At 40.2% G+C, this 19216-nt stretch overlaps 1 protein-coding gene and 1 non-coding gene across 12 annotated transcripts in view; both read right to left on the reverse strand.

Annotated features, from left to right (window-relative positions):
• The window catches only part of VPS8 (VPS8, CORVET complex subunit), a 237940-nt gene extending 219420 nt beyond the window's left edge, over positions 1 to 18520 (reverse strand). For 8 of the 11 annotated variants that reach the window (XR_002828231.1, XR_002828230.1, XM_023750602.1 and 5 more), the window contains exons 1-3: positions 18437 to 18520; positions 2479 to 2724; positions 1636 to 1704 (exon numbers count right to left, since the gene is read on the reverse strand). Coding sequence is in view for 8 of the 11 variants with exons in the window: in XM_023750602.1 (XP_023606370.1) it covers positions 1636 to 1704; positions 2479 to 2631 (222 nt within the window). In the remaining 3 variants the exon portion in view is untranslated. Of the gene's footprint in view, positions 1 to 1635; positions 1705 to 2478; positions 2725 to 17481; positions 17580 to 18094; positions 18319 to 18436 lie in introns of those variants that run through there. The other 3 variants (XR_002828228.1, XM_023750599.1, XM_023750598.1) reach the window with 3 other exon arrangements.
• Positions 10119 to 10250, reverse strand: LOC111825142. Its single transcript, XR_002828263.1, has one exon. It is a non-coding gene; the product is annotated as a small nucleolar RNA SNORA51 (small nucleolar RNA).
• Positions 18521 to 19216: the final 696 nt, after the last annotated feature.

Consider the following 19216-nt stretch of genomic DNA (forward strand, 5'->3'; position numbering starts at 1 on the left):
GGCCATTCCCGATTGTTTCATGTTTACGGAATCGCATCCCTCGTATTTCTGGCTGTGGCCGTTTGCGCCACCATGCAATTCCGGATCTGGCTAGCTCAGTCTACTTCTTACTCACTACCCTCTACTCGTCTTTCTCGTTGCTGTACAGCGACATATCTATTTGTCTCTAACGTGTATCTTCTCTCTGATGAGTCGCTACTACCATCTACTAATATCCTGGTTCTTCGACGCTGATTGCCCTAATGAAATGGCCGACTGACTGCACGCCTCGGGGCCCGCTTCGACACAACACAATTAGTTCTCGTTCTCATCATTTTAGCCCATATGCGATTACCTTCTAGGTTGCCAAAACGATCCTCATACAAGAACTTTTCCTGGTCTGACCGCAGCCACCGGGCGCCTTGGGGGTGGCTGTCCTACTGACATTTTTTGCAGTCAGCATTTCCTCCTCGCCCCAAGAAATTATCTTGGTGGTTAAACCCCTGGCTCCGGGGGGTATTTTAGGTGGTGTGATTAAATGGGGGGGGGGGGGGGCGGTGCAATGGGGGGGACATTTGTAATGCTCTCAACAATAAAGAGGTTTTTTTTAAAGTAACAGCAATATCAACTAATATAAAAATAAAAATAAAAGTCATGTGAGAAAAATGAAAGATACAATTCACAAAGAAAGTAGTTCCCGTCCTATAATAAAGTGTTGGCTATTACCCTAAAAGTAGTATACAGAAAGAAGTAATAAAGACCAAGGCCCAACTCACTCAGAGCTGTGGGATCAGTGGGCATTTCTGTTGGGGAAACTTTGCATCATTATCTTTTAGAAAACACAACCAAGGATCTGAAATAGATTTATACATTAAAAAATAGAAGCTAAAACCTTCAAGGGAAGTCTTAGGCAAGTTTGTAAAAGATCAAGAAGACTGAGTTGAAGAATTGTCAGCAGATGCAGGGTATATTTCACAAACATGTACTTCCACAAAGTTCCTTTACAAAGTCTTTATATCGCTAATTCAGAAAAGGGTAACATCATTTCAAAAGTCTGAGAAACTTTTTAATAGAGATAGTACTCATAAGATAAATTATGGAGGTTGTTTTTTCTTTATATAGAAGGATGATGAGGCACATTGCAAGGCTGCAGATGCTCTTTAGTATCAGAGGATGAGCTATTTGAATATCACTGGTAGCGATGTTATCAAAACATAATACAAATCTCAAAAGTGACATGAGTTTAGTATTTCAACTCACTTAATAAAACATTTTTTTTAAATCTACCAAGTAGGAGGCATTGTACTGGGCACAAAGATGACCAAGACATGGCTTCTGCCCTTAAAAAGCTCACAATCTAGATCAGCACTGTCCAACAGAACTTTCTGCAAAAATAGAAATAGTTTGCATCTCTGCTGTTCACTATAGTAGCCACTAGCTACATGTGGAGTACTGAGCACTTGAAATGTGTCTGGTACAACTGAGGAATTGAATTTTTAATTCTTTTTTAACTGTAATTAATGTAAATTTAAAATGCCACATGTGGCTAGTGGTTCCCACATTGGACAGTACAGATATTGATATATACTAGTATACTATAACTAATCTAGTAGTATTATAATCAATACCATAAAATGATCACTAATATATACTTACCTCATTTAGTATGCTTTCCAATGTTGGAGGAGTATCAACTTGAGGAATATCAAACTCCTTGTCATCAATCTAAATAGAGAAAAGAAATTAATGCTCACACAATGATGCTTTCCCTCTTACAAACATGTGTTTTAATTAATTTTGAACCATTCATTAAGAGACACACATACTACCAAACTGATCACACAGAAAGCAACTCAATAAAAATCCATGGTAATAAGGATCAGGTCAAAAGACTACAGAATTGTTTCCTTTCCCATCCACCTATCAGTGATTATAAAGACAAATATGCACTGACTACACCATCCTGACAGCCCTTTCCAGAAAGCTTCTGTTGAAGGACTTTGGCATCTGCTTTCTTAGATAATGACAAAACAGCATGTTTTATGACAATCCCTAATTTTCTAAGTTGAGACATAAGTCATATAAGCTATATATACAAAGGTCTGACATTGCATTTGTTAGTCATTTCATAAATGATGGTGAGATTAATTAGGTCAAACAATTTGTCATTAAATATTCTCATGGGGGGGGGGAATTACTATGTAAGAATTCTAAACCTACCACTAGCTCTATGATCTTAAGTCATTTAATATAGTGGCACTTCAGTTTCTTCTTTTATAAAATGAATTGTCAGAGTATTGTAAAGCTCAAATGAGAACATGTAATAAAGTATTTCATAAACTAAAATGAACTATACAAATGAAGAGTGATAGTATCTCATAAAACTGTACACACTCTTATTAATCCATGCAAAAAATGATAGATTTAAAGTCTTTGATTATAAAGTAGTCTAATGAACATTCCTGTCGAATTCATCACTTAACAAAAGTCGAATTTTACCAGATCATTTTTGAACTCCAGTTCCTTGTCCAGATCTATGTAGGAGAATTTTGAAAGTGAAGCTTCTAGATTGAAAGATTTATTCAGTTCTTCTTCAGTAGTCTTGGCACAGAGGCTCTGTTCCACATTTTCATGGTCCGGTTCATTTTCCATATTTACTTTTAAGAATTGTATTCAGTCAATCCAAGCAAGTTATTGTTTGTTTGTTTTTTTGGCCTTAAATCATGATGACCTGAATGATGATCTCTTCAAAAAAGAAAATAATATGTTGTTTAGATTTCCTCAACTGGACATTCTGAAGACTTACTTGGTCAGACTTTTGGGAAACTTAATCATCTGATTATAGGAAAGGGAAATCAAAACTGGGATATGAGGTATGATATGGAGCTGGGTTTCTATGGGAGCATAAAGGAAGAACATCTAACTCAGGAGTCTAGGAAGGGACCCACCACCTGAAGTCATAAGTCTGGTGATAGTGACAGACTTGGGATAAATGCAGTCACCAGACCTGGTATTAATTAGATTTATGTTCCTAAGAGCATAAGGACAAACTGGTGCCAAAAGCTACAATTAACCTTTTCATCACATTCTTAAACCTCAGAGTAGATCTCCAATTCCTCTGTAGATAAGCATATAGACCAAGTTTTTCACTGGCATCTATACAGGGCCACAGATCCCTCAGGGAGCCTTGGGTAGACACAAAGAGCCCAAAATGAATAGCTAGTCACTTAATATGATACTAGTAAATCAAAGGGTTAAGATCTATCAGGGTAGGTAACAATTTTGCTGAAATAAAATAATTCCACAACCAACTAGAGATTTCTAGAAAGAAAGCCAGTCATACAGAAACATGGACATTTTCAGGGAAAACTGAAATACTTTAAAAAAAAAATGTGTGCACTTCTTTTTGTAGATTTCACAGCACTAAATAATACAATGCTATATCAAAAAGAAACAGATGGCCAGGCTGGCGTGGCTCAGTGGTTGAGTGTCAACCTATGAACCAGGAGGTCACGGTTCAATTCCCAGACAGGGCACATGCCTGGGTTGCAGGCTTAATCCCCAGTAGGGGGCGTGCAGGAGGCAGCCAATCAATGATTCTTGCTCATCACTGATGTTTCTATCTCTCTCTCCCTCTCTAAAATCAATAAAAATATGTATTTTTAAAAAGAAACAGATAATTTTGTTTATTCACAAAATTGTCTAGCACGCAATTATCTGCAAAATTTCTAGAAAACTAAAAATATAGCCAGGAAAAAGTAATTATAGGTGTAGAGATTAAATTTACTTTTAAATGTTTTTAGTTTATGTTATAATTAGACTCCAATTGACCAAACTTTTAAAAATCCATCACTTAGCTCTACCTGCTTAGAATAAAGAAATAAAAATATGAAAACAGAAACAATGCCATAGTAATAATGATAATAAAAATAACTCTCCCCACCAAACTCCTCTTACTCTTACTCTTGCCTTCACGTTAGTGAAGTAAAGGCAAAAGAAAAAAAAAAAGAGCTGACAACCACTGAGCCATTGAAAGAGCTAATTTTTTAAAGGGAATAGAGCATGTTGTTGTTTTTTAAATACATAACATACATGCCCAAAATACAAAATGTTATCTAACTGGGCTCATTTTTTTGTTTAATTAGGCTCATTTTTTATTTTCTTTATTTTATTTTTCCATCACCATTAATTCCCCATGTTCCCATACTTACAATTAATTTCACTTCCTTCAGTGTTTCAGTTTTGTCACACTAAAAAAATTAATATCTACGATGTGTATGACTCATGAAGACTGTTTTTTTAAGGGCTGAAACCAATTTTTTCTAGCTAGTACATTTGGCATATTATCAAATACAGACTAATTTCTTTCACATGCCACAGAAGATAGACTCTAAGGCTTTTATAAAACACATGCTATTAAATATATTCCTAAAAGACATAATTGAGGGTACTCTGTATCTGGCAACATTAGAAAGTATCCTTCCAATCTCAGTTACTAAATGTACTGCTTCTTTTGCAATGAACCAAATATGGTAGCAATATTAGCAATATTATATGCCTTTCTTCAAAGAAAACTGAGCTAGCTCATGAAAAGTTACTTCTTAAAGTTCACTCTTGTTTGTACCACTTAGCAAAAATTATTACAATTAGTCAAAGAATGTTTGCAAACATGCACAATTAAATTTATATTCAGTGATTCCTCAGGAAAGTTACTGAGATTTATTCATATGTGTATACTAGAGGCCCAGTGCACAAAATTCGTACACAGGGGGGATGGGAGTCCCTCAGCTCGGCCTGCACCCTCTCGCAATCCAGGACCTCTGGCTCTTAATCGCTCGCCTGCCTGCCTGATCGCCCCTAACCACTCGCCTGCCTGCTTGATCGCCCCTAACCACTCACCTGCCTGCCTGATCACCCCTAACTGCCTCTGCCTGCCTGCCTGATCACCCCTAACCACTCTGCCTGCCTGCCTGATTGCCCCTAACTGCTCACCTGACTGCCTGCCTGATCGCCCCTACCGCTCGCCTGCTTGCCTGATTGCCCCTAACCACTCACCAGCCTGCCTGATCACCCCTAACCACTCTGCCTGCCTGATCGCCCCTAACCACTTGCCTGACTGCCTGATCACCTCTAACCACTCACCTACCTGCCTGATTGCCCCAACCACTCGCCTGCCTGACTGATTGCCCCTAACTGCTCACTTGCCTCCCTGATTGCCCCTAACTGCTCACTTGCCTCCCTGATCGCCCCTAACCATTCTGCCTGCCTGCCTGATCACCCCTAACCGCCTCTGCCTCGACCCCAACCCCCACCGCCACAGCTTCATCTGGAAGGACGTCCAGAATGACATCGGAAGGTCATTCAGCTGTCTGGTCTAATTAGCATATTACGCTTTTATTATTATAGAAACACGCACTTAAATAGTAGAAAAGACCATAGAGAAAAAAAGAAAGCTTTTATATAAATTATCAATAACCTACAATGTTTCATTCTTTGCATTTGTCTTTCTAAAATAACGGAGAAAAGAAAACAACTTTTTTTCTAGCTCTTTTTATATCTCCTATCTGGAATTAGAGGCTCACAGAACTGCTCAGTCAGCATCTCTGAACACCAATAAAAGAACATCGTCCTGCCATGTTACCCTACTTCATTTCCAACCTCCACCTCACTGAGCTCCGGTGATTGATGTGATGTGGTAGCAAAGTGAAAAGAACACAAGTCAAAGAGTCAATTAAAATCAGGCTTGAATCTAGACTTTACCAGTTCCTACCGGTAACCTTGGTCAATCTGTCTATCCTTTTGGAGCCTGTCTATTTCTACATCTGTAAGATGAACTTTACTGAGGCTCTTTGTGTTCTTTACACAGAGCAGCACCTCTTGTTCTGGAAAGGGCTCCTTCAAACCATGTGGTTCTTGTGGAAGCTGCCAATCAAAAATCTCAGAGGAAAGGCGTGGGAGGGTAGGTGGGTGGATGGGATAAGATTAACCAAAGAACTTGTATGCATATATGCATAACCCATGGACACAGACAATAGGAGGTGAAGGCCTGGAGCTGGGCAGGCTAGAAAGGATCAATGGGGGGTTGGGGGGGTGGGGGACATTTGTAATACTTTCAACAATAAAGATTTAATTTTAAAAATTAAAATAAAATAAAAAATTTTAAATCCCCTAGTAATAGAGATTGCCTAAAGTAACCAGAGTCCTTCACCAGGATTCATTAAAATGGAACTGGTGAGAAAGATCCATTGCCATTGTTCTCTAAACCAGTGGTTCTCAACCTTCTGGCCCTTTAAATACAGTTCCTCATGTTGTGACTCAACCATAAAATTATTTTCGTTGCTACTTCATAACTGTAATGTTGCTACTGTTATGAATCGTAATGTAAATATCTGATATGCAGGATGGTCTTAGGCGACCTCTGTGAAAGGGTCGTTCAACCACCAAAGGGGTCGCGACCCACAGGTTGAGAACCGCTGCTTTAAACAATGAGTAATAAGGCTGGGCAGCACCTCTCCCTGCCTCACCCTATTCTGCAGAAAAGTAGATCATTTATTCAGTACATATCAACCAAAAACCTATTATGCATCTGTTACTGGAAATCTACCTCTACAGACATAATTTACAATCTAGGTTCAGATTCTCTAGCAAGAATTAAATCAACCCACAAACACAAGCAGGAAAGAAGAGGAAAGAGTGTCCTGATATCATTCAAGTCGCAAGTTTCCAATTTTCTATGAAGTTAGCTCTGGAAGTTTGGATACATAAGCCAAAATATTCTCCCAGTTTTCTTTTTTTGGTCACTTACAATTGAGAGTCCTGACTCCTAGGAATGCAACTACCTATTTTGCAAGAATAAATGATACAGTGACTGTAAAACATTTAAAATAATGCTTGGACACAGAATAGGTTTTCAAGAAGTATTAGCTATTATCATTTAAAATTTCCTCAAAAATCTCCAAATTCTTTTAAAGTTAAAGACCCTGAAACAAGAGCCAGTATTTTGTTATGATGAAGCCCACACTAAGCTATCAAAAGAATACCTTATCAGAAGGATATGCTTCTAATATAATATTAGAAGTTTATTCATGAGATGAGTTGTGGGGTTTTGCCTAAGACTAGCACAGCCTCCAGCAAAGTGACGCGCACACTTAATAAAAACTTTTAATTATGATTAGTATCTTATACTACTAACTCATTCTAAAAGTATGCCTTTTTTTTACATCAACATCCTCTTTCAAGGGCATGTACCTGGGTTGCGGGCACATCCCCAGTGGGAGATGTGCAGGAGGCAGCTGATCGATGTTTCTCTCTCATCGATGTTTCTAACTCTCTATCTCTCTTCCTTCCTCTCTGTAAAAAATTAATAAAATATATTTTAAAAAAAACAAAAAAAAAACTTTTAATTATGATAAGTATCTTATACTACTAACTCATTCTAAAAGTATGCCTTTTTTTACATCAACGTCCTCTTTTGTCACTAACCAGCAGTTTTTCCTTTCTTTATGTCAGTCAATAAATGTTTCCAACCCAAATACTAGTAGACCTGCTGAATCAAAAGATCACAATGCTCATTTTTTTTAAAAAAAGAGTGCACCAGAGCAGCTTCTATAAACTTTTTAGAAACTGAGTGTGCCTGAACCTACCTGTCATAGGCAGAATAACAGTGCCCAGTGATGCCCTTTCTAATCCCCAGAACCTCTGACTGTTACGTGTCAAAAGGGATCAGCAGTTTTGATTAAATTCGGATTTTGAGTTGGGATATTTTCCTGGATTATCTGGTGGGCCCAATGGAATCACAAGGGTCTTTAGCAGTGGAAAAGGGAGGCAAAAGAATATGTCAGAGGACGAGATGTGACAACAGAAGATGCTATATTGTAGGCTTTGAAGATGAAGGAAGGGTGCCAGAAGACAAGAAATTCACTCAGTCTTTAGAAGCTACAAAAGACAAGTAGGGGATTCTCTCCTGGAGCCTCCAGAAGAATGCGGCCCTGCCAGAGCTTGAATATAGCCTAGAAAGACTGGTGCTGGATTTGTGAATCACAGAACTGGACAGTAATAAATCTATGTTGTTTTAAGCTACTAAATTTGTGGCAACTTGTCACATTAACAATAGGGAACAAATTTCAATTATTTGTTAGTAACATCTTCAACATTCTGAAATACTAACCCCTCCCTTGTTACTTGGTGTTGCCCAAATATTTATTGAGCAAGCTTTTCATTTCAATATGCAGAACAATGGTGAAATGCTTAATATATGACACTTAATATTACACACTTGATGCTGATACTGTCTTCAGAAAACACTTAAGTGCTATCTCAGTATGGAGGTTTGCAATAAACTACTGATAATTTCCTCTTGAAATACAATTCTACAACTAGTTCTTCACCTAATCATTGGGTAATCTAGTGTTTTTATCATTCTTAAGGCAATGCAATGCCAGACAGTTTCTGCAGACAACAGAAACCTCAATTGTCTTAGTCTCTCCCAGAATGAAGTCAAATTAATATGACAGGAAATGTATGTCACAGAATCATGATCTCATGATCACCCAGTATGTTGTCCTCTTCTGAGTGCTGATAAACTAATATTTTAATAGTTCTGACTTAAAATTATCTGACACCTTGGGTGCTCATACAACTTAACAAAAGGAAGATAAACAATCTAATCAAAAATGGGCAAAGGACCTAAATAGACACTTTCGAAAGTGGACATACAGAAAGCCAAGAGACATATGAAAAAATGCTCAAAGTCACTAATCATCCAAGAGATGCAAGTCAAAATGACAATGAGGTACCATCTCACACCTGTCAGAATGGCTATCATCAACAAATCAACAAACCACAAGTGTTGGCAAGGATGTGGAGAAAAAGGAACTCTCATATACTGCTGGTGGGAATGCAGACTGGTGCAGCCACTATGGAAAACAGTATGGAGTTTCCTCAAAAAATTAAAAATGGAACTCCCATTTGACCCAGTAATCCCACTTCTAGGAATATATCCCAAGAAATCAGAAACACCAATCAGAAAGAATATATATACCCCTATGTTCATAGCAACACAATTGACAATAGCTAAGATTCAGAAACAGCCTAAGTGCCCATCAGCAGATGAGTGGATTAAAAAACAGTGGTACATCTACACAATGGAATACTATGCTGCTGTAAAAAAGAAAGAACTCTTACCATTTGCAACAGCAAGGATGGACCTGGAGAGCATTATGCTAAGCGAAATAAGCCCGACGGAGAAAGATAAATATCACATGCTCTCACTCATTTGTGGAATATAATGAACAACATAAACTGATGAACAAAAATAGATGGAGACATAGAAGCATCGATCAGACCGTCAAACCTCAGAGAGAAGGCAAGTGAGGGTGGGAGGGGGGGATGGTAAGAGATCAACCAAAGAACTTGTATGCATGCATATAAGCATAACCAATGGACACAGATTGGGGGGGGGGGGCGGCCTGGGCTGGGGGACAGGAGCAGGTGGGGAGAGGTCAATGGGGGAAAAAGGAGACATATGTAATACTTTCAAAAATAAAGAATTTAAATAAATAAATAATAAAAGATTATCAGACATCTTGATAGTTCCTAAGGTTGTTCCCTCTTAATTAATAAGGTTATTCCCAACTAATTAATAATAGATTCAAGGACCATTAAAAATATATATACATATAAATAATATAAACAGCAATGACCCCATTTATGACATTGGCCAACTGAATAATAACTCTAAAATGTGACCTAGATTAGGACAGGTTAATGTGGAACTCTTTCAACAGTTTTGTTGTTGTTGTTGTTTGCTTGTTTTGTTACTTTGGCAAACATTCCCAACTGTTCTCAAGTGCCAGAATCCTAGAACTTTTCACATTACAGTGAAATCAAATCAAGTGTGTGGTTTTGTTTTTTAATTTACTGTATCCCAGAAAGCTATCACAAAATCATGATATGCAAACAAGTTTACATGCCAACTTTGTTTCTAGCTTTCCCAATCCAAGTTTTTTTCTTCCATTTACTTCTTTGTTTTGCTTTGTCTTCTTGTGGTTTGTTTTGTAAAGAAAAATACAATAGAGGATTAACTTCTGTTAGTTTTCTACTATATTTCTTGGGTAAATGGACTCATTTTTTTTTTTTCTCAATGTCTCCCCATTCAAAATACAGACCAGGCAAAGAGCCTGAGCTGAAGTGTATATGGGGTAAGTTTACTCTGCCTCCTATTTCTGTACAGTTAGTGTAAGAACATAGCCTGTGGTAAGGACCAGGAGGCCTAGACTCATTTTTAAGAGCTCCCCAATGCCTACAGGATAAAATTCCTAATTCTAAGCCTATGATTCCAGACATCACATGAGCTGGCCCTACTTTCCCTTACAACTAAACTCGCTATTTGAATTCAGTGCTTCAAGAATAGCTTCCACTTTCTCTCCATGTCTACTCACTCTACTTGACCTTCCCTTTCCTTTTCTTCTCCATTTATCTAAGTTCCTTCTTTCCTTCCTTCCTTCTGGACAACTTCCTTCCCCCAAGCATCCTCTAAATCCAGAATGCATATCTTCCTTAGAACAGTGTCATGCCACTTTCCTCATATTGATTCATTAGTTAACGTACCATGTGACTATGTCTTTTCTCCCCAGCTATACAATAAAAGTGGGACCATGCTTCTTTGTATACTCCACATCACCGGGCTCACTGACTTGCATAGCTATGTAAACATTCAATAAATATTTGCTGATTAACACAGAAACTGGAAGATGGGAAAACACCTGTCTTACAAATTAAATACATGTTTTATTACCTGTAACTGCTAAGCTTCAGAGGATACTGTCTCACAGATTATAGGAATCTACGCCTTAATAAGCCAAGTTATAACTGAGTTCTACCTTTATTTATTCAGGCTTATCAACTACTGCTGATCATATTCATCCTTCAGATAGCAGCTAAAACTTTGATTCCTAAAAGAACCTTTTTTGTCCTGCTCAACTACCAGGTAGACTAGGTTCCCTGTTAATATGTACTTATATTGTTCTCTTTTATTACACTAACTAGAGGCCTGATGCATGAAAATCGTGCAAGAGTAGGCCTTCCTTCCCCTGGCTGCCGGCACCAGCTTCCCTCTGGCACCTGGGACCTGAGCTTCCCCAAGCTTCTCTCCGGCAGGCACCCAGGACCCGGGCTTCCCTGCAGCCGCCAGCAGGCACTCGGGACCTGGGCTTTCCTCACAGCCCTGGCTTCTTCAGGAAGGTCGTCCAGAAGGATGTCTGGTCTAATTAGCATACTACACTTTTATTATATAGGATTATGTCACAATCATTTTTTCAGCGTCTGAACCACCATTCCCTTCCCTCCATTGGAATGCAGGTTCCAGGAGAGCAAAGATCTGTCTTTTTCACCATTGCATTTCCAATGCCTAATTCCAATGCCTAAGCAACCCACCAATGCAGCCAGCCAGTCATCCCCACCCTCCTTCCCTACATACTAGTAAACAGCCAAGCAACATTTCATTACTGGTTTCCAGAGCTTCAAATAGCAGTTCTGGTCATTTAAAATAAGATGTGGTTAGTTGTTCTACCCCAAAAAGCCTCCCACCTTGCAAGTTCCATTCTTTATATCTAGGTGAGATTTTTTTTTTAAATCCATAACACTGATTTTATCTTTTAGTGAACATTTTGCTCATGTGTAACATGACACAAACTCCACAAATTCAGATGTTTCATGTTCTTTTACATTAATTCAGCCTATAGGCCAAGATGAAAACAGTGAAAATGTATAATATGTCCATTCAATTTACAGGAACTCATCTGTTATCTTTAACAAAGGGAAAGAGAGAAAAAGAAAAGATTCACAAAGAGCCAGGGACTCTGTATACTGTTCCACTCAATAACTACGTGCTTCAGAGTGAGCCTGGGAGAGGAAATGGATTATCTGCTGTCCTTTGGTCAGTCTCAGTTTTTGCATGCACAAGCAATCAATTTCATCTGTGCTCAAAATAACAAACAGCATGCTCTTCCAACATGGAGCAAAAACTGGCTGTGTTGGACTTCCTGAGAGATCCTATGTCAATCTCCAGCATGACTCTTTCCCAGGGTACTTTGAAGGTACTCAATTTTCAAGAGTACTCAGTTTCACCTTAGAAGCAGACCCTGTGTTAGATGCAATGCTACTCTATACTGAGATGAGCTGCTTACCTGACCCCTGAGTTTCTTTCCAAGAATTGGCACATGTAGGTAACTACGACCCACAGTGCTTAGAGCTGTCACTATGAAAATGCCCAGAAGGCTGTTTCTTTTTCTCTTCTCTTGGTAAATGTCTAAATGAGAAGAGTGGTCATTTAAAACTTAGGAGGTACATACAGAACAACAAATATTAAAAAGAAAAGTGAAGGAAAGGAAGAGTACTTGACATGGAACATTCTCAAAGAATTCATGTTTGGGACACAAAACTAGCCTAAACAAATTTAAGAAGATTTAAATCATACCAAGCATATTCTCCAACCACAACGCTTTGAAATCTGAAATCAACTGCAAGAAGAAAGCTGGAAAACCCACAAATATGTGAAGATTAAACAACATGTTACTGACCAATGACTAGGTCAAAAAATAATAAAAGAAGAGATCAAAAGATACATAGAGATAAATGAGAATGACAATACCATATGTCAAAATTTTTTGGATGCAGCAAAAGTGGTGGTAAGAGGGAAGTTTACAGCATTACAGGCCTACCTCAAGAAACATCTCAAACAACCTAACATTTCACCTTAAAGAACTAGAAAAAGAACAAAACAATCCCAAAGTCAACAAAAGGAAGGGAAATAATAAAAATGAGGGCAGAATTAAACAAAATAGAGAACAAAAAGGCAAAAGAAAAAAAATAATGCAATAAAGACTGGTTCTTTGAAAACATAAATAAAACTGACATCTCTAGCTAGATTTACTAAGGAAAAAAGAGAAAACAACCAAATAAACAACATCAGAAATGAAAGAGAAATTACAATGGACACTACAAAAATACAAAACACTACACAAGAATACTATTAAAAGCTATCCACCACCAAAATTGATAACTTAGAAGAAATAAACAAGTTCTTAGAAATATATAACACTAGAGCAGTGGTTCTCAACCTTCTGGCCCTTTAAATACAGTTCCTTCCTCATGTTGTGACCCAACCATAAAATTATTTTCATTGCTACTTCATAACTGTGATGTTGCTACTGTTATGAATCGTAATGTAAATATCTGATATGCAGGATGGTCTTAGGCGACCCCTATGAAAGGGTGGTTCGACCACCAAAGGGGTCACGACCCACAGGTTGAGAACCGCTGCATTAGAGGCCTGGTGCACAAATTTGTGTACAGATGAGGTTCCTTGGAGTGGCGTGTGGGGATCGGGCCCCAGCTTGCTTCCCCAGCCTCGCAGCCCCACAGCTTCACCTGGCACCCCACCATGGCCTGGCGCCACCCCCTCACCTGCTCCACCATCCCACCATGTTCCACTCCACCCCCTGGTTTTGGAAAAATAGGAAAGCCACATGCAAAAGAATGAAACAACTGCTATTTGACACCATACACAAAAATAAACTCAAAATGGATTAAAGACTTAAATATAAGACCTGAAACAATAAAATACATAGAAGAAGACATAGGTACTAAACTTATGGACCTTGGATTTTACACTAGTAAACTTGACTCCAAAGACAAAAAAAAAGGGGGGGGGGGTGGACTAAAAAGCTTAGAGACAAAAAGAACCCTTCAACAAAACAAAAAGGCAACCAACCAAATGGAAAACCTCCTGTAAGGGGCTAATATCCAAAATATATAAAGAATTCATACAACTCAATGATAAAAATAAAACACACAAAAAAAATCCAACTAACCAGTTTGGCTCAGTGAACAGAGTGTCGGCCTGTGGACTGAAGGGTCCCAGGTTCGATTCCAGTCAAGGGCATGTACCTTGGTTGTGGGCACATCCCCAATAGGGAGTGTGCAGGAGGCAGCTGATCGATGTTTCTCTCTCATTGATGTTTCTAACTCTCTATCCCTCTCCCCTTTGTAAAAAATCAATAATATATTAAAAAAATAAAATAAAATATGAGCAGAGAACCTGAACATTTTTCCCAAAAAGACATACAAATGGGCAATGATATATGGAAAGATGTTCAACTCCACTAGCTATAAGGGAAAACAAATCAAAACCACAATGAGATACTATCTCACAAATGTTAGAATGGCTATTATCAATAAGACAAGAAATAACAACTGTTACAGAGGATGTGGAGAAAAAGGAACTCTCATACACTGCTATAAATTAGTACAGCCACTATGGAAAGCAATAAGAAGATTTCCCCCAAAAATTAAAAATAGAACTACCATATGGCCCAGCAATCTCTTTTTTGTGTATCTACCTGAACATTTTGAAAACATCCTATATAATAAAAACCTAATATGCTAAGTGTCTGGTCAGCTGGTCAGTTCAACCAATCAAAGCGTAATATGCTAATGATATGCTAAGGCTGCTCAACTGCTCGCTATGACGTGCACTGACCACCAGGGGGCAGACGCTTTGACCAGTAGGTTAGCTTGCTGCTGGGGTCCGGCGGATCAGGACTGAGCGAGATGGGCTGGACATGCCCTGGAGCCCTCCCACAGTCCCTCCCCGGCTGGCCAACCTCCTGCATCCCTCCCTAACATGCACCACTGGGATCCCTCAGCCAGGCCTGCAGCCTCTCACAATCCAGGACCTTTCGGGGGATGTCGGAGAGCCGGATTCAGCCCGATCCCACAGGCCAGGCCGAGGGACCCCACTGGTGCACGAATTTGTGCACCAGGCCTCTAGTTTATCCATAAAGATATAAGAACCCCTATGTTCAATGCAGCGTTATACATGGTATTCAAGATATGGAAAAAAACTAAGTGTTGTTCAATGAAAGACTGGATAAAGAAGATGTGGTACATATACATAATAGAATACTACTCAGCCATAAGGATGAATTACTTCCATTTGCGACAACATGGATGGATCCTGAGAGTATCATGCTAAGCAAAATAAGTTAGATGGAAAAAGACAAGAGCCATATGATTTCAATAATATGTGGGATATCAAACAGAAAGCAACAACAAACAAATAAACTCAGAAATACAGACAACAGAGGGTGGTTACCAGAGGGAAAAGGGGGTGGGGGAAGAATGAAGAGTGCAAAGGAGGTCAAATATATGGTGACGGAGGGAGACTAGACTGGGTGGTGATGTAATGCAATATATAGATGATGTATTATAAAACTACACAGTTGAAACTTATACAGTGTAATTAACCAATGTCACCCAAATAAATTTAAAAAATAAATGACATTTTTAAAGAAGGAGCCTGGGCCAATGTAGCTCAGTTGGTCCCAACCGCCTAAAGGTCCTGGATTTGATTTCCGGTCAGGGCACATAGCCAGTTTGCGGGTTCGATTCCCAGTCAGGGTGTGTATGGAAGGCAACCATTTGCTGTTTCTCTCTCACATCAATGTTTTCTCTTGCGCGCTCCACCCCCCTCTTCCCTCTCTCTAGAACAGCTGTTCTCAACCTGTGGATCTCGACCCCTTTGGGGGTCAAACGACCCTTTCACAGGGGTCACCTAAGACCATCGGAAAACACATATAGAATTACATATTGTTTTTGTGATGAATCACTATGCTTTAATTATGTTCAATTTGTAACAATGAAATTGGGGGTCACCACAACATGAGGAACTGTATTAAAGGGTCATGGCATTAGGAAAGTTGAGAACCACTGCTCTAGAATCAATGAAAAACATATCCTTGGGTGAGGATTTAAAAAAAGAGTGCCGCCCTAACCGGTTTGGCTCAGTGGATAGAGCGTCGACCTGCGGACTCAAGGGTCCCAGGTTCAATTCCGGTCAAGGGCATATACCTTGGTTGCAGGCATATCCCCAGTAGGGGGTGTGCAGGAGGCAGCTGATGGATGTTTCTCTCTCATTGATGTTTCTAACTCTCTATTCCTCTCCCCTCCTCTCTGTAAAAAATCAATAAAATATATTTTTAAAAAATAAAATAATAAAAAAAGAGTGCCTAAGACCTGCCTGCCTGCGTATGGTGCTAAATTACTACTATAAACTGTCAGACACAACTCTTGATAGCCCCATTCTAGAAAACTAAAATCTAAATCCCCTGTAACAAATACAAAACAAGAAGAACTAAGTCTACAAATAGCTATTATGTATAAACCCTAACATTATTCATCAGCTTTATATCAATGTGTTTGAGGTAATAAGTAAAATGAATGAAAGAGAAAAAGTATCACTTCTTTCCAGCTTCTAAGAAGTCCCCCACTATTATGATAATCTCAATCAAAGACTCACCCCAACCACAGAGAACTCCTCCTAAGAAGCACATGAACCTTCTGTAGGCTGAAATATATTATTTTTTCTTCCTTCACTAAACTGGTATGGGTGAAAAGTTAAATTCACAGAAGGTAGGATTCCACTCAATTGTAGACTGAGTAGATGGTGGCCTTCCCGCTTATCTTAACTACCAATTAACTGTCACCTCAGGTTGTCTTGGTAAGGTGTCAAGGAGGATGTACAAGCACACGAGATTTATTTTTATTTTTTAAAAGAGCAAGAGGAGGCTTCTTGCTCAACTGCAGAGGGAAAGACCAATTTGATTATGGTTAAAACATCCCAGTACCTGCACCACCTTCCCTCTGGAAAACTGCCCCTCCTTCACTCCCACCATGTAATTGGTGATGCTGCCAATCGAATACCATATCTGCCTAGCCAGAAGAGTAGGCAGAGGACATTCTTGTGTCCAATTTGGCCAAGCAGTGGTTTTGTAAATACTGAAGGTAGGAGTTTTCTCTTTACTCTGGGTACTTGGAAACTGGAAAGATGTAACACGGGAGCTGTTATACAGAATGGAGATCATTCAAACATTAATTCAAAGTTCAGTTAAGAATAGAACAGTTTAATCTTACAAATAGACACATATGACACCTGAAGCTGTGCGTTAAAATAACCTATCTAACCTCTAAAACTATAAAAAGATCAAAAGTTAAATATTCTTCATTAAGTTCAAAAGGCCTTACTTTTCATTCACATATATAACTGACATTTGATATCTCAATGGTTGAAATGTCTACGAAAAGAGTGAGATACAGCTAAAAATCATCAAGATGTCCCAATATTCTGAAAGACATAAAACATCCATCCAGGCACAAAGGGAATATATAAAGGATAATCAACATATTATTCTTAGAGCTCTGGAAAAAATTTTTGCACATGTAACTATGTCTCTTTAACACATCAAGCCCAGTAGTTCAACCACAATCCTCCCCATCCGCACACGTATCGTTATTCTGCACTCTATGGAACAAGCCAGCTATCGCCAGAGGTTTCACTATCTATTCTTTGCTTAAATTTAACCGTGAGCAAACCCATATCTTACACAAACATATATAGACCCTCCATCCCCATTTGTATTAAATAGACTTCAAACACACACACACCTGACATGCAATTTTCTGACCATCACAGATATCTGTAGTAGAGCTGATGCCACAAATTAACATCCATGTTGGTTCGGCTTGGGTTTTTGGTTTTTGTAGGGGTACATTGCGGGGGGAGAGAGGGTGTCAGGAGGGTATGGTAGAGGGTGGGCAATGCAGAGGGACACAAGCCTTCTGTCCATTCTAGGATTGGGAGGGTGTGGAGGATGCGGGCCTATTTGGAGAAGGCTCCAGGTGCTCTTGATTACCCATGCCAGGGAGCCTCTCTCACTGGTCTTCCTCCATCCCATCCTAATCTCCTCTGAAAAACACCTAAACACTTTAGGCCGCTGTTTCCCTCCTTCCCCAGGTACCACCTTGAGAAAACTAACCAGGGCGCAGGAGCAGCCTCAAACGCTAGAGACCCACCGCTCCCCTGGCTGCCCTCCCTCTGGGGCACACCTTGCAGGCAGAGAGACTGGAACCAGAACCAGCCTCACGGAGTGCGTATCAACCCTAAGAGGTGGACACCCCACCCAAGCCCCAGCCTCACACCTGGGGAGCACACTCATCCAGTCCTCGAGGGATGGAGGAGCCCACGCCTGTGCCCCAGGCCCCACAGGCGGCTGCACACCTGTTCCGTCCCGGGGGAGGCGTGTAATCACCGGCCTCCCACTCGCACAGTCTGGGGGAGCGGGTGCACCTGTCTCTCCGTCTCCCATTCCTTCGCAACCAACAAGTGGAAACTGCCCGACCCAGTCCCAGGCCAAACGAAGGGCACACCCTTCCTCCCCGGTGTCAACCCCGCACGGCCGGTGGGCCCCAGGCCAGGGAGCCGGTCAGGGGCCGCTCCGTCAGCCACCCCGAGGCCGCGCAGCTGTCGCGCGGGGAAAAGGGCGGCAGCTCAGGGAGCCGACGCGCGTTCTCTCCCCGCCCGGGGTTCAGCCCCTCCCTGCACCGCCGGCCCACACTTTACCTGCGCCGGTAGCCGTTCCAGCCCAGGACCCCCGGCCACGAGACCCCGCCCCCTGCCCTAGCCTCACGCAGGCGCAGAGCCTCCTATCCCTGCTGGCCACGCTTCCGCTTTCCTCCCGCACCCTGGTCTCTCCTGGGCGGTCCCCTCCTCTAGCCACGCCCTCATTTAAAGGGCCAGAAACACACCGTCTCAGCCCAGGGAGTTACCCGGTGATTTACATCTTTGGGAACGGGAGGATGGAAGTATCAGAGGAGTGCAGACCAATAAATAGCAGCCCCTGACCTAAGAGGAACCCTCTTCCAGCCCTATGTGAATGAATTTAGTCTTTAAGAAAATGAACCTACCATCTTCAGCGATGCCAGAAAGGCAATTGATTCCCAGGCTTTGGGAGTTTGCAACCAGTAATTTTTTCTTTCATTCTTAAAGAGGAACATAGAATTGCCGGCTTTTTATTTTTCCAAATAAGGACAGTAAACACACACATACACACTAAAAACCAACTATTATTTTCTAATTTATGAACATTGCTTGGCAAAAAATACATCTTAACACCAAAATTATAGGAGACACACACTCAAATAAAAAATATATTTTAAATGGGTAAAAATATATATTGATTTCTCTCATTCCTTCTGAAGATGACAATTTTCAGGACAAACTCTTTTAGAGGCTCCACTCTGGATGGAAAAGTTAAAAAAATAAAAATTTTAAAAAAGGCCACACGCTAACCTGACAAGCTCAGAGAAGGCCTGCATGGCAGTCTTACAAACTCAAAGGCCT

The sequence above is a fragment of the Myotis lucifugus genome, unplaced genomic scaffold (genome assembly GCF_000147115.1).
Source record: "Myotis lucifugus unplaced genomic scaffold, Myoluc2.0 scaffold_14, whole genome shotgun sequence".
Classification (NCBI taxonomy): Eukaryota; Metazoa; Chordata; class Mammalia; order Chiroptera; family Vespertilionidae; genus Myotis; species Myotis lucifugus.